Source organism: Oryzias latipes, chromosome 1 (assembly GCF_002234675.1).
Source record: "Oryzias latipes chromosome 1, ASM223467v1".
NCBI classification, from domain to species: Eukaryota; Metazoa; Chordata; class Actinopteri; order Beloniformes; family Adrianichthyidae; genus Oryzias; species Oryzias latipes.
Genome location: NC_019859.2, coordinates 11,294,227 through 11,310,030, shown reverse-complemented (window position 1 = coordinate 11,310,030; position 15,804 = coordinate 11,294,227). Strand labels below are relative to the sequence as shown.

Sequence of the window (15,804 nt, the reverse complement as noted above, 5' to 3'; positions counted from 1 at the left end):
ACAACTAAATTAGTCATTGCAAAACATTTACTGCCTCTTGGGAATTGTTTTTTTTTTTTGCCCTGACCGCCACTCTTGTGTCCTGCAGTCTGTTGATCCGGGTCAGCAGTTCACCTGGGAAAACTCCAACCTGGAAGTCAACAAACCAAAGAACCGCTACGCAAATGTCATTGCCTACGATCACTCAAGGGTTGTACTTTCCAGCATTGAAGGTAAGACACGCTCACAAGTTCTTTGTGGTTTTCCAGTCTTGAGAATCAGTTGTGTTTCATTGTTACCTGCACTTTTTTTCATGGGTTGCTCATAGTTTTTGTCTTAGATACATCTTTTTAGTTATTTTGATTTATAAAAACTAGCTTTAAATTACCTTTAAAATTGTTTCTTTTTTCTTTTTTCTTATTTTTTTTACCACAAATTTAATTCAAGTTTGTTCAAGTCTGTTATTGCATCAAAATACTTTGGTGGAATAATTGTCCGCATACAACTATGCAAGTGCAATTTTCTAGTTGGCAGTTTGAAAAAGTGCAATAACAATCTGTCCTAAATCCACCTTGTACTCGTATCTATAGAGCATTCCCTTCAACTTAGAGTAAAGCGTACAGCTCTTTCCTGAGGTTTTCTTATATGTTGAGAATCCACGAACACAATGGGCATGAATGCAAAGAGGCTCCTGAATTTCTACTGTGAAAAAATATCTGAATATCAAAAGCTTTACCTCTTTAGTCTGCTCAATTGGCATCTTAAAAAACATTTTATTAAAAAAAGGGTTAAACAAAAGAACTTCTAGCCTTTTTTCAATTTTTTTTCTAGTTGTGCCACCTGCTAGGCTTTTATTTTTTCCTCTGAAGACTTACAACAAAGAACACTTACAGAGGAGAGTAAATTCATAGGTTACATGACTATTTCTTTTTATATTATGTACCTTTTACTTTTGAGGACTTTTTTGTACACATTTTTTTACATGTTTTTAGGATTAACTTACATTTTGCTTCTTTGCTTACTTACATAACTTACATTTCTGATGCTTTTGTTTTGAAAATTGCAAACGTGCGTGAATAAAAAAATTAAGTCAAAATGACTAATTATATTTAAAAACAATTCATGCCAAAAATAAATCAAAGTTTCCTTTTTTTTTCAACTTTCTGTGCTGCTTGTGTGGCGTTGGGTTGGGATGATTGGATCTTGTTTCTGCCTGCATTGCGGTGATCGGTGGATCACTCAAGTACCTCACCCAATGTCTTCTGTTATCCACAGTTGGTTGAAGCGTTTTAATCATATATTTTTCAGACAGAGAGATACATGATTAAAAAACAGTAATAGTGCACTCGCTGCAGCCTTGAAAAAGGCCCATGTGATCTGAGGCCTTCATGCCTCTGTTGCATTAAAACTGCAACATACAATTGTCAAATCAAACAGTTGCTCAAAGTGCCTCAGCACTGAGTATCACCCTGTTTTATATCCACCTTATATATTGCAATTATTTTTACATTTATTTAACTTTAGGCTGTGAGACATTAACGTTGATGACACTTCTGTTCACTCATATTAAAAGCAGCCTCATCTAATGTGCTGTTTAACCCAATGTCATAAATTGTGATTTAGTTTCATAGACGCGCATGACTAAAGGGTGCAGATCATCAGCAACAAAAGTTTTAAAAGATGAAGGACTGATTGTCTTTGCTAACATCAAATGGAGGCTTTCGAACTGTAACCTCAGGTGAGAAAAGGACATACAGGAAGTCAAACAGCATTTTTCAAAACACATCTTACCGTTTGCACAGTTTTTTGACAGTGAAGTCTTCTGGCATTAAAAAGAAAGGAGAAAATGCCCAATACTCATCCATGAAGAGTTGGATCTGTCAGCATTTTGTCACCATGGCTCTTCTGTGGTTCAAACTCTGGTGTCCTGCACAGCATCTGTGTCTGTGCCAGAGGCTGCTGCCAATCGTGCCGCTGCAGCAGCTGTGCACACAGCAGGCCGCTCAAGTTCTGACTTTATTTTGGCGTAAAATTTCTTAAGGGAGATTTGGAGGGGCTATGAGCCAGCCCTTTACATCTGTTTCCCTCGCTCCCGCTCTTTTCACAGTGACACGTGTTATGTATTAATGCAGCCGAGTTTGTAATATGGCTGCTGCAATTCACATTGACTCAGGTCTAGATTTATCAGGTGGCAAAGAACGTCAAAAAATATAAATTAAAGCTTCTTTCTGATCATCTGTTGATCTTTTATAAAAGCATTCCTAGTGGTCTTTTAGATATGATTATCAGCTTTTTAGCCAAAATTTTTTTAAAAAGCTGTCGTGTTCTAGGACATACCGTAGTTTCTACAGAGCGGCCGTAGTTCATTAGATATCTGCCTCTTAGTTGAGGGTGGGACTGTTGGCACAGAGCAATCCCACCCCCCTTCCCCTTCTAGTCGCTGAGAGCTTGTGGCGCTCCCAGCATTTTGTTGCATTTTATTTGTCTTCGCTTGTCTTCATAATGATTTAAAGAAAGAAAAAAATACTCTCAAATTTCAAATTTAAGGTTAATTTTCTCAACATATGTCCTCCATCATCAGATTAATGTCACAAGAACATGTTAAAAACAATATTCATCAGTGAGAGTCTTTAAAATTTAAAAAAGGAGTTTAGTTAGCATCACAACTGTTTGGTTAGCTGACAAAATGTGTCTTTTATTGAACTCTGTTCAACAGTAAAATCACAAAGTCGAGACTTTGTTTCAGATCCAGTCTTGGTCATCTGCAAATATGTCTAGATAAATTATGAGGACATCATTTTTAGACTATTCTTCCATATTTAGACATTCTTCCTGTGTCCATTTAATTGGATTTGTTCTTCTTAAATGAATCGAGAGAAAATAAATAGTCTTGGCTGTGCTCTTCTTGTGCATTCTAAAGCACACTCACCCACCTCAGCTGGGAAAGACCCGAGGCGGGGAAACTGGCAACTCCAATGTGCAGAAGAAGGCAGGAGGCGGTGGGAGGCCAAGCCCAAAGAGATGAGCCTTATCTGGGCAGAGCATGTGTGAAGCAGCCCTTCCGCCCTCGCCTGTCCTAAAGCTCTGGTTGCCTTTCTTGCTTTCAGCTAAGAAAATAATAATTAAAAAAAAAAGTCTGCTCTTTTGCAAATGAGCACAAATGACAGAAAAATATTTATCTACCTATAGGCTGTCAGTCTGGGACATACGGTATTTGCCTTTTTCGCCTGCAGTTTCTTGAACACACACACACTGCTGTGTTGGTTAATGATGGGTTTATCTGGCTGTCTTTTGTATTCCTTTGCAGTAAAGTTAAAGGAAATCTAAGCCTCGACATATGCTTTCTCAAGAGATGAAGAGCAATTATCTCACATTTGCTCATCTTACTGTGTCTCATCTTGGAACCTAAGATGAATCAAAGCTTTCTGTCCTTTTTCATTTAAATGGATTCATGGGTGTCTGTTGTTTCCGTATCCTAGTGGGAAAAAAAACCTGTAAAGCTGAGGACGCAGCAGGCACACGGAAAAATCAGGCTCTGTAGAAATAGATCCGTATATTCTTACTCCACTGACAGATTTTCTATCCGCCAATGTGAAAGGAAAATGATCTTATTTTACAAAAAATATGTAAGTCACTAAGCCATTTTTTCCCCAATCTAAGATTATTCTGCTATTGAAAAACTTTTGTGATAAGGTTATTTGCGGTGCAAATTTTGTACCAGGCATTTTCCCTCACAGCAAATATTTTTTGATGAGAATCATTGACGTCTTTATAAATTCAGAAAAATCTGAAAGTTTTTTTTTTTTTTCATCACCTTAGCAGAATCTTGTCACAGCTCAGTGTGTGAATCCTAACGCACGTGAGGACACAAAGACACATGTGTTTTTCACTTCTTGCACACTTTGGTGTATGTGTGCATGTTCGCGCTCTGACTCAGTGATTTGTGGGATTATGGTATTAGGCCGCAGATGAGCAGGTTTGATCCCAAATCAAACTCACACAGACGGTCTTTCCACATCGCACAATCACACACAATCCCTTTCTGGACAAGCAGTGTCAGCAGAGTCTTACACAGAGATGGCCTTACAGTCCTATTGCCATTCAAAGCGACACATTGAGAGTAAACTGAGATTAGGCCCATGATCGTCTTAGCATGCATAATAAAACAAGACGACAGAACAATCCAACACTACTGGGCCCCCATGAAAACATTAATCTTCCCACCATGACCTCAGATGATCCTTACCCTTTATTACTTTAACATAAACCTTCTGTCAGAGTGCTAGAGTTTTAAATAAATCCTTTTACTTTGTTATTAAAACCATTGACATTCAGTTGCAAAGAAACTTACAGGGATTCATATGGACACCCGATTGTTAGATTTTTTTATTTTATTTAATTGCTTGCATTTTTTTCATCTCATTTCTACCTGCATGACCTGCTTCTCTCTTTATGCAGGCGTCCCTGGCAGTGACTACATCAATGCAAACTATATCGATGGCTACCGCCGACAGAATGCTTACATCGCCACGCAGGGTGCCCTGCCTGAGACCTTTGGGGACTTTTGGAGGATGGTATGGGAGCAGCACTCAGCCAACATCATCATGATGACCAAGCTGGAGGAGAAGTCACGGGTAAGAAAGTGCGATGGGCTGGCAGACGGGGAGAATCGCTCATCTCCGCTCTTCTGCTGCGCGTAGGTTCATTGGAAGCCATAATTAATGCCAAATGTTCTGGATTTACCTGGAAAAGGACGGAAATCAGTCAAATTAAGTTTAGAAATGCGGAAATATAGTCGAGTGACCAGTGCTGGGATGACAATGATGAGATAAAGGGAAGTATATGGAGGATTGATGACCCGAACCCTAACCAATCGATTGATTTTTTAGAGCAATTTAGTAAAGTCTTGGCAAACTGAAGCGCCTTTTAGGGAAATAAATCAACAAAAAATAATACAAAACTGGAAAAAACAATTAATTAAAAACAAAAAAGAAGAAGCACTTAGCCAGTTTTTCATTATCTAAATAACTAGCAGCAGTATTATTAGATCCAAAACATTAAGTTTTCACTCCCCTTAGAGTTTAATCACAAGATAACATATTCAATTAAACCTTGACTCACCTTATTTAATGACCCACTCTGATATAAATGGTGTTGTTGGTGTTTTTAACTTGTTCTTCTGACATTTGCCTATTGATGGAGAACGTAAATAAAGAAAATTGAGCTGAAAATATCATTTTTGAAGATTTCATTATAGGGTTGTGATGGGTGACTGACATCCCGATGGAGAGACCACCATCGTGATGCCACACCCCCGCCACGTTGCGCGTCGACACCATAAGCCGCGGTTACATGTACAAAATATCTTGATGGGATCAACAGTCGGATTAGAATCCAACCGTGTAGATGGGCCCAGAAAAATGTTTTCAGAATATAAAAACGTTCACTAAGGTCACACTTTCCGTCGGAATAAATCATTCGCACATGCGCAGTAGGGTTTGAAAAACGGAAGGATATAAACTCCGCCGAGCGGCTTTTTTTTTCAAACTTTATTGAATGTAACTATTCAATACAAAACATTGTTAAACAGCGCCGAGCGGCTATATACATTGACATGTCAACTCGGTAAAATACGAGATGATCTTCTAAATGTGCCTTTAATAATGTTACGGTTATTATGAAACACCTGTTCGCTCATCATTTGAATTTTAATCCGTGTGGTCAGTGCTTTTTCTGAACGAAGCCAGAATTAGCAGTATGCTAACACGGGCTAACAACATTAGCTTTGGGTGGTGCTGCTTGCTGGCTGCACGTAAACATGTAAGAATAACATCAGCCTTTATTTAGTCGGGACACGACTGGAAACACAAATCCGCGTGATTGTTTGAATGTTTAAAGGACTGAGCGACATTTCTGCTTTGAAGCTCAAACCGCTGTGTGTGCTGACGATCCGAGCTGTGCTCAGACACACACTTTTAGACCCGGTTCTGAGTTCGGTTGCATGTACCCCTAGAGCTGCGGGACGGATCGCAGTCTTAAATCTCCCACACATACCGCTCATGTACCCCCCCCCCCTTCCCATCAAACACAAAGCTGTAAATCCGCACTCCCCCGGAAGTGCGGGAGCGGACTACTTCTTTTCTATTTTGTTTGTTACTTTTTTTGTTAAAGTCACTTCCGTCAGTTTATACTGGATCATCGCGGATTAGTCATTAGTTGGGAAATAAAATGAAAAAAGCAAAAAAACGAATAGCAGTTATATAAGAACGAAAAATGTACAAATACCCCCCCCCCCCGACGATGTCATCGTCCATCCCGATGGTTGACAGCAAACATCGTCAATGGCCAATTTAAGGGACATCGCCCAACCCTATTTCATTATTCAAATCATTGTGAATCAGGAGCAGGAAGAAATCGTATTTATGACGTCAAAACTATGGTGGGCGGACCACATGCTCTCTGTCATGAGCTCTGACCAATTGGGAGGGGAACGGTGGTGGGGTTGCTCCGCCCAGGTGGTTCCACCCACAACTCTGATGAACTCCTGCTGCTCTGCAGAAGCTATGTTCTAAAAAACAATACAGCTTTTTTGATTTTGGCTAAAAATGGCTTAATCATCATTAAAAACCACTGGGAAAGCTTTTAAAATAGATCAAAAGATAATCAGAGTGAGTCTTTAAGACGTATTTATTAAGTGAGCCAAGCTATAAAATCTACAAAAGATTATACTGGCTTGTAAAATGAGCTCAAGCCCCTCCAGGGTTAACAGATCAGAGCTTTTCACATCAACTTTTGATGCTTCCTAAACTGCAGCTCTGTTCACCGACACCAGCTTTAATCTCCCTGTGGGATGTCCGCCTCATACCCGCAAAACGTCTTAATAAAAATGTTATATACAATTTTTCCCTGTGTCTAATATGCAATAGAGAGGTAAGCAGTTTTCCTAAACAATTAAAAGCAAAAAGAAAACTTTGATGGATGAAAATTACAGATTCAAAGCAGAAAAAGCTTTTTTTGGAACAGGACAACAGTTTGAGATCAGCACGGACAATAGGGAGCTAAAACACTTATCAGAGACTAAACTCAAAGAGGTTTATTCTGTCAAATGGAGTAGTTATTTTACAGCGGTCTTTTGGAGCACTTCACATAGTTGATCAGAACCAAATTGTACAATACAGAAAAGCACATACTGGTGAGCCAAGCCTTAGAGGATTAGAGACGCTGCTAAACCGGGTCGATAATGAATTAGAAAGTCATTTGGTTTCGAGGCATTTCTCTTTCGCTAACAGAATTTGCGCTTGAGTAAAAATCCGGCGTAATGAGAATGTCATGTCAGTATGAAATGAACAGGAATGGCTTGAGGTATGAATCGTGATTAAGTGCTAACCAATTATTTCCAGAGTTCTTTCCAGAGAATGATCCTTTCTTCCCATCCTTTGCTTCTTTCTTCTACTAACCAGTGCTTTTTGTTCGATCTCTGTGTCCTTCTCGACCTTTTCCAACTGTCTCTGTTGTGTCTCTCTGACCCTCAGATGCCCTCTTATTTCTTCTCTAAGGCAAGACCTCTCTTTCTCTCCTTTTGCTAATCCTTTTTTCAAATGCAACCTTGACCTCCCATGTTTCATTCCTTACCCTTTATCCTGTATTTACCCCCTCCCTCCTTTTTTTTATTAGATACATATATAGAGATATGTAATCAATACCTACTGCATAAAGTGAGATGTAATTCGAAAAACGATTGTTCACATTGTCCACCAGGTTTTAAAATGCACTTTATGGAGTGCTTTATTCTCTTTTTTTGAGCTGCAGTTGTTGATTAAAACTGCACATTTAGCCGAGTTTTCCACAATAAAAGCATTCACCTGTCTGATCCTTACGGTGGCCCTGAAGTCCAAATCACATCAAGAAATCACTCAATACAAAAAACATACTAAAGATCACAAGGACATTTTAAACAGCAAAACAACTTTTTTAAAAGACATCACATTTTAGAAATAAGAAATTCTATTAACCATCACATAAAAAAGTTGAGAAAGCAAAATTAAATTCCAGAAATTAAAATAAAATGTAAAAAAAATGTTAATACGAAACCAGAAAAGGTAGGGATTATGGGATATCACTGATTGGATAACGTTTAAGCCACTCCGATGAAAATCATATTTTTTGTGTTTTTAATTTGTTTTTGAGATGATGGAGGGCATATTTAAAGAAACTTAAGCTTAAAATTGTGTTTCTGAGTATGTTTTGATTCAAATCTTGCAGAAGCAGACAGAAAAATTCTTTTTGAAAAAGATCGTATTTGTGACGTAGAAAGTACATCACAAATCCGCTCCAATAGTGCAACAATTTTTGCTGCACCGGAAAAGTTAAGTTGGATGTGTGAGGGGCTTGCAGGAGAGCATGTAAACAGGGACCACTCAGTTATTGGTGACATGAAGGGGGGCGGGGTTGCTCTGGGAATACGTTTACAATAGATGGTTTGCGTGGGACTTTAAACAAATGTTGGGTATTGCCATGAGAATAACTTCTGGTTGAAAAGGTGAATAAACATCATCATTCAATCAGTAATGTCCCATAGTACTCTATTTTTTCGGCTTCCTTTTTAAATTTTTTTTATTTTTACCGTGATTTTTAGAAACAATTTTTGTTTCCTGACATGTTTCCTTTTTATGTTGTTAATTTTTTTGGATTGTGTTGTGGGGGGGGGCTGCTTTTTTTGGAACTGGTTTCTTGAATCTTGTTTTGATTTCTAAAATGTAATGTTTTTTAAAATATTTTATCATTAATTTGTATTTTTCCTTGTGATCTTTAAATGTTTTGGGGTAGAGTAAGGATTAATTGATGTGGTTTTGACTTCTGGGCCACCGTAGCTCCCTGCTGCACGCCTCTGTTTCATGCGTGCACAGAAAAAATTTAATCTCATTTACCACGTCTAAACATTTATGCCATTATGTTTTTAGCCATTAAAAGCACAGATGAACACAGATGGTTCCACAGTGGTAATCTTGCCAGTATCCTTCCTTTTAGGACAAATCACACCATGGTCGTGCTGTTAGCTCATAAATCAGTAAATTATGAAGCTTTTCACTCCGAGCGTGTTCTGAAATCCTGTCAAATCACTGGCAGTTACTGGGCCCCCCTACGTGGTCGACCATTTCTGTCCTTACAGTCTTTCAAGGTCTGCTGGGAAAACAACAGCTGGAAAGCCGTAATTACAGCCTGAGCGTCCTAGGCCAAAATGCTTAATCCCCAGTCTGGAGCAGTGGAATGCAGAGCTAGCTGAGCGGAGCTTCCTGCTGTCTTTGATGTGAGGGCTGGAGGGATCAGCGCGTAGCGTTTGGTTTGGCCTGATTCTGCCACAACCCTCTTCTCTTCTTTTATCTCTTCTGGGATTTTCTTCCCTTCCCTCCTCTGTGGTCCTGCAGGCTGAACTGATGAACTACAAATAGTGTTTTAGTGGTAGAGGATGCTGGGATTTGATCTTCTACCAAAGTTTATTAAGCATTTTTTTAAGCATGGAATATGACACAGTTTAAGGAAAAAAAGTAGAATACCAAGCTGAACATTTTAAATATTTTATTTTTAGTCACTTTTTTACCCAGCAAATGTGTCAAAACTCTTGTCCAAGTATGCACATGTACTGAACATCACTTCTGTCACTGATCTACCTCATCACTCCCCTCTTCTTTATTTATTTATTTGTTTTTTGTTTCTGCACTTGCACCCTTCTCCGCTCTGTCTTCCTCTGCTTCCACAAATCTGTACACACACTCTCACACTCATATGCAAACTGCTCAGCTTCTCCCCTTTTCGCCTGCAGGTGAAGTGCGATCAGTACTGGCCGACTCGAGGCACAGAGACCTACGGCCTCATCCAGGTCACTCTGCTGGACACAGTGGAACTAGCCACTTACTCTGTCAGGACCTTTGCTCTTTACAAGGTAAAGTGTTCTGTGTGGTGATGTAAAACATAGATGGTTTATTACAGTCATTTTGGTCTCGGCGATTTGTCACATTAAAAGCTGGATGGAGTAAAATATGGCTTCTGATCATCTATATTTTGCTTGTTGAAAGAATCCAACTAGCCATGTTTCAAGCATCACGGAGGCATGAAGGTGTTGATGTCTATTGAACGGATGTATTACAGGAAGTCAAGTGGAACTTTTTTAGTCATCAGAAAAACTGTCCGTCCTTCATTCAGTACTCTAAAGAGTCTGTGTCAGGCTAAAAGCTGAAGGGAACCCTGATCCTGAATATCAGCAGGACTGACTTAATAAAGTCATTAGATTAACTATCGATGCTGTTTAGAGATTGAAATCTGATTGGAGGTGAGTTGGCATCGAAGTTATGTCAGAAATTATGTGGACATATTAGGCTACTGCCCCAACTCAACATGGGGGAAGCGGAAACAAGCAAGAGTTGGCTGTTGGCTTTTAACAGGAGTTGAAACAAGCTTTGGGAGATCAGGAGGTTCTCCCAAAGATGCGACTGGACATCCACAGCTAAAGTCATCCAGTAGGGTAGACTGTGTCCAAACTGCAGGTGGATTTTTATTCCTGTACCGTCTCGCTCCTACACCAAAGTTTGAAAAATAATCCTGTTCCATCCTGCTCCTGGTGATCTGACTCACACTCCCATCCCACTCCCATTCAAAATAAACCCACCCCTGTCCCTCTCTTCTATATTTTTGTCTTTATTTAATCATTATGTAAAACATCTCATGTAATTGTACTACTTTTTTTGTCGTCATTCTTATCGGTTGATTCCTGCTCCTGTAAGAATTTTATCCCGTCCCGGGCCTGTGATTAATGGCAGAGACAACTCCAATCCAATGGGAATCCCGCGGGAATGCTGTGACCTGTGGGATTCCAGAAAACTTTTTCCTGTGAGCTAACAGGAAAAAGTCCACATCAGGAAACTTCTCAAAAGAGCCAACTTCTGATTAGCTTTTTTGTTGAAAAAGATTTTGTTGACAAGAAAAATAGTGGAATACTATAGAGATTGATTGCTTACAGATGCTCCCTGTAGGTTTTTAATCTGTTTGGTTTTTTTAAGTTGCTTTGGATGTGGTGACATGTCCTTTTTTTGTTTTTAAAAATGAGAAAACCATTATAAAGATGAGAACTGTATTCAAAAAACCCCTCTTGTATTTTTTTCTTTCTGTTTTTTTAGTGGTGTTTTTGGTTTTTAAAGAAATATCCAGACCCACCCACGCTTCGTGACTACTTCTCTGTCTCTTTGTTCATCCAGAGCGGCTCCAATGAGAAGCGTGAGGTCCGTCATTTCCAATTCACAGCCTGGCCGGATCACGGGGTGCCCGAACACCCCACCCCGTTCCTGGCCTTCCTTCGCCGGGTCAAGGCTTGCAACCCTCCAGACGCAGGCCCGATGGTTGTCCACTGCAGGTTAGTCGGTGTTTCTGCTCAACACATTCCATTCTCATCACTGATTGGACCAAAAAGAAGGAAAAAAAACAACGCCCTAATATCAATCCAGAGGAGCCAAAAGGAATTAAATTTGATCCTCAAAATACTTGAGTGTAATTTGGGGTTTTTCTTGGCAGTATTTGTGAAAAAGTGTGGGAAGATCAACATTCAGTCCCAGGCCATAGGTTTAAGATTGTTCCTAACAAAAACAAGACTGGCCTGCCATGGCTCAAACCTCAAACCACCCTCACTGCCTTTCACACCCGCATACTTTGCTAACAACATCCATCATTTTTAAAATTTTCCCAAGATTAGCTTTCACAGTTGACACTTCATTGTTAGAGTTAGGAAGAGTTGGATTTATGAATGTGTGTTTAAATGAAAATACCATCTGTGGAGCAGGAAGCATGCATGTTGGAAGTAGAAAGACTCAGAAAACCTATATTTACTGTCTTAATACGGTGCTGAGCTCCAGGACTGAAGCTAGTTTGCTCTTAGAAGTGAGAAAAACGGGGGGAAATAGGAGAGCTGGAGCTCTCTGGAGAAAGAATTAGGGGGTATGCATGAGCAGGGAGCGGAGAAGCAGAAGAAAAACTGGGTTGAGAACAGATCGAGAGCAAGGAAGCCGGAAGGGTGCAGAGCGAGGGGAGGAAATTTGTGTAGAATGATAGAGAAGGTGTCGGGTCAAATCCAGGGCACGGTGAATGAAAATGATGAATTAAAGAGAAGCTCTTTGGAGGTGGGGATGAAATGGAGTCTCAAAGAGGTTCAGAAAGGGAGAGTGTGGTGTGAGAGTGCTGGATGGGTACTTACAGACACCGGAAGACGAAGACTGGAGGTTGGCAGGAAAAACAGCTCCTCCTAATCTCCTCTGTCTGCAAGGTATCTAACAGGATTATAGATCAAATTTAATTATTGCCACAAATTCTGTCATGATTTTCCATCCAGCCTCTGTATGAAACAATCTGATTCCCACGAACACACATGTGCTAAATGTTGTGAGTTTAAAGACCCACTTTGATTAAAAACGCTGTTTTTGGTGTTTCTAACATATTCTTTTGCCATTTTTCTGATGAAAATTGAGCTTAAAATTGCATTTCTGAGTATCTCTTTACTCAAATTGTTGTGAATTACATAAACTGAGAACTTCCCATCTTGCTTTTTTTCTAATTTTTTTTCAATAACGCCGCCTACTATCGCATTATCATGAGAGAACACTTTTTTTTTCTCGTGATAATAGACCAAGTCATGAGTAGCATGCAGTTCTTCCAGTGTGCACCTCTCATGCATTCTGTAACCATGTTGACGGTCTAATATCCTAATCTGCTCACTGATGAAATCGACAACTGCAGGGTTGCTGAACTGCAGCAAACCTTCTCCTCGAATGACGATGACTGATTTGGGGGTTATTTATGACCGACAACATCAGCACAGTCTCTGCCTAAATTCGACCAAGATTATTCTTTACCTTTCAGCACATCCCCTCGGCTTTCACTGATCCGCACATTCGGTCTAGCAGAGAGTTATACACTGGATGCCATTCCTAACACAACGCTATATTTGACATAGAAAACACGCTGGGCGGGCCACAACTCTCAGCTCCGCCCCATTCTGGTGGATCCACTTGGAGATACATAGATCCGTGTATGTCTTTGTTTTCCTCGTCCGTTTGTTTTCCTTGTCTCTCCCGCTAGCTTACAGTCCCTCACACCGGGTGTGAGGCACTGTAAGCTAGCGGGAGAGAGTGTAAACAAAGATCTCTCAGTGGAGTAGCTCCTTACCAATGGTCCCGCCCGCAACTCAGAGGTGAATTTCTTATTAACTCCTGCCACACTGCAGAAACTATGTCCGAGACAACGACAAGTTTTTTAGATTTAGACTAAAAACAGCTTAATCATACTTAAAAGACCAACGCTTTTAAGTATGAAGCTTTTAAAATGGATCAAAAGACGATCGACGTGGGACTTTAAACAAAGAGTTTTCTGTTCACTCGTACAGTCCCGCTTGGTCAGGTCATCTCATCAGTCAGGGACTTACAGAGCAAAAATGTGAAGTGTTTGGGTGAGCACCTTCATGGATTGTATTTCTGGATTTTATGCCGATGTGGATATTATCTTCCAGATACCGGTGCAATAAAAGTGCTGAGTCATTGCTGGTGTCACTTGTTAGAAATATTGCTGGCGGGGCATCTTTGCAACACTTAGGTGATTTAAGTTAATGGTTTGCAGGGTCCAGATCAGCTGTAAAGCGATAGCGGACACTTAGGAAAATGACTCTTCACACCCCTTTTTTTATGTGGTCTTCCTAATATGTGTACCCCGTTTTTAATCTCCCTTGATCTCATCCTAGTGCTGGAGTCGGTCGCACGGGCTGCTTCATCGTTATCGACGCCATGACAGAGCGCATCAAGCATGAAAAGACCATCGACGTCTACGGCCATGTCACGCTAATGCGCTCACAGAGGAACTACATGGTCCAGACTGAGGACCAGTACATTTTCATCCATGACGCTGTGCTGGAGGCCGTGACCTGCGGCAACACGGAGGTTCCCGCTAGAAACCTGTACTCCTACATCCAGAGGCTGACACAGATCGAGCCTGGAGAAAATGTCACAGGAATGGAGCTGGAGTTCAAGGTGAGAAGGGCTGGATTGTAGCAGCAAAACAAGGTAGCACTTGTCTTGTCCCTATATGGAAAAGATGCACGTTTCCCTTTTTCTCCAGGCACTTAGAGGTTCAATGATGCTTGTCATTTGTACAATAGCAGCTCAAGTTTGGGCTGCAGAAGGTCAGAAGCGTTCAACAACAGAAAGTTGTTGCTAAAACTCTGAAAGCATCATTAAAGAGGGTGTTGTCCCAGACAAAGATGTGAAAGAATTGTAATGACAATTTTAACTGTGACTTAAATTAAATCAAATGTAATAGATGCTCATGCTTGCCAGGCCAGTAACAAACTTAGATGCCAATCTTTCCACCTTTATCCACCTTTGTCATGGTAGGGAGAACACGTCAATGTAAGGGTGGGGTCATCTAAGGGTTAATCAAATTTTTAATTAGCTTTGATTCTGTTCTTCTTTTTCCTGTTTTTTTCCCGCACTCTTGGAAGTGAGCCAACAAATTTCTTGCTTTCTTCCTACCTTTCCCGTTTTCCACAGTCGCTCGGATAACTATCTTTTATATCACCACTTTTTGTTCTCTCAAATCTCTGTAGAGAGTCTCTCTTATTGAGGGATTTTTTCTGCCATTATTCCAAGCATAACATTCACTGTTTTGAGCGCAAAACAAAAAAAAATTGTGTGCTCAAAAAAGTATTTTGCACTTGAAACTCTAAAATAAATACAATCAAAACAATTTTCACTCGAGAGAAATCCTCTCTCTTCTGCACTCGAAACAGAGCAGGACTCAAAGGTCCAAGACAAAAGCCAGCCAATCACAGACATGGACATGAAGGTTGATGCTGATTGGTCAGAAATTCTTCCAATCTTTACAAGCAAAAATTGTTATAAATGCACATATTTTTAGGTTTCAAGAGTAACTGAATCTAAAGTGAGATTATATGAGTGCAGGAAAATGATACAGATACCACAATAAAACACATAAAATAAAATAGAAATACTAAATATAGCAGATTACTAAAATATCTTGAATGTCATCTTCTAAAAGATCAATGGAGATAATCAGAATTCCTGTTGAGAAGATCCGACTTTCTTTACTTTGCCTTTCCTTTGTTTGCTTTCACCAAACTAGGCCTCCTCAGACCTGGCCGGTCTGGCTGAGTGACGTTTGCCACAGAGTTTTTACACAATCTTTGCCTAAACTCTCAGAGGGTAGATAGAGTCAACACTCCAGGCGACCCAAGAAATTTCCTTTAGCCTTTAACCCAGCATTCCTCTTTTCATAGTAGTCTACTGCCAATGACAACCGATCGAGCCATAACTTGATTGTTTTCTCTTTGAGTCATGTGCTGATGTGAAACATATGCCAGGATCATCCAAAACATGGCGTTTCGTGGAATTTTGCGGGCCGCTGTCTCGAGGAGCACCTTCCAGCTTCATTAACAAAACACCAGAAGTGTGTGAAATTTCTCGAAGCGGTCTGGCTTCGCATAACTCGCCTGAAAACCACACAAAGTTGAATCAAAAGTGAGAAAAAGCAGCCAGAGGGATCCCGTTCACACAGGTCATGCTTTTGTTTCCTGGAGCTCAAAGAAGGCGTCCACACGTAAAACTCTGCCGTTTGTTTATAGAACAAGTCGGATTCAGGTCAAAAGTTGCGACGAATTTGACACTGTTGATGTTGGAGTTCTTGATACCCAGACATATTTCCGATCGACGGGATTTTCCAGCTGCTTCTCTGCGTTAGCCTCAGATCGGCTCGTGGGAGCTCATTGTTTCTCTTCAG

At 40.2% G+C, this 15,804-nt stretch overlaps 1 protein-coding gene across 26 annotated transcripts in view; it reads left to right on the top strand.

The window, feature by feature from the left end:
• LOC101165944 (receptor-type tyrosine-protein phosphatase delta) overlaps positions 1-15,804 on the top strand; it is a 227,019-nt gene that overhangs the window by 201,501 nt on the left and 9,714 nt on the right. For 15 of the 26 annotated variants that reach the window (XM_023956023.1, XM_023956047.1, XM_023956041.1 and 12 more), the window contains 6 exons: positions 89-212; positions 4,438-4,613; positions 7,512-7,535; positions 9,800-9,919; positions 11,229-11,383; positions 13,754-14,039. In XM_023956023.1, coding sequence (XP_023811791.1) covers positions 89-212; positions 4,438-4,613; positions 7,512-7,535; positions 9,800-9,919; positions 11,229-11,383; positions 13,754-14,039 — 885 coding nt within the window. The remainder of the gene's footprint in view (positions 1-88; positions 213-4,437; positions 4,614-7,511; positions 7,536-9,799; positions 9,920-11,228; positions 11,384-13,753; positions 14,040-15,804) is intronic. The other 11 variants (XM_023956073.1, XM_023956090.1, XM_023956085.1 and 8 more) reach the window with 1 other exon arrangement.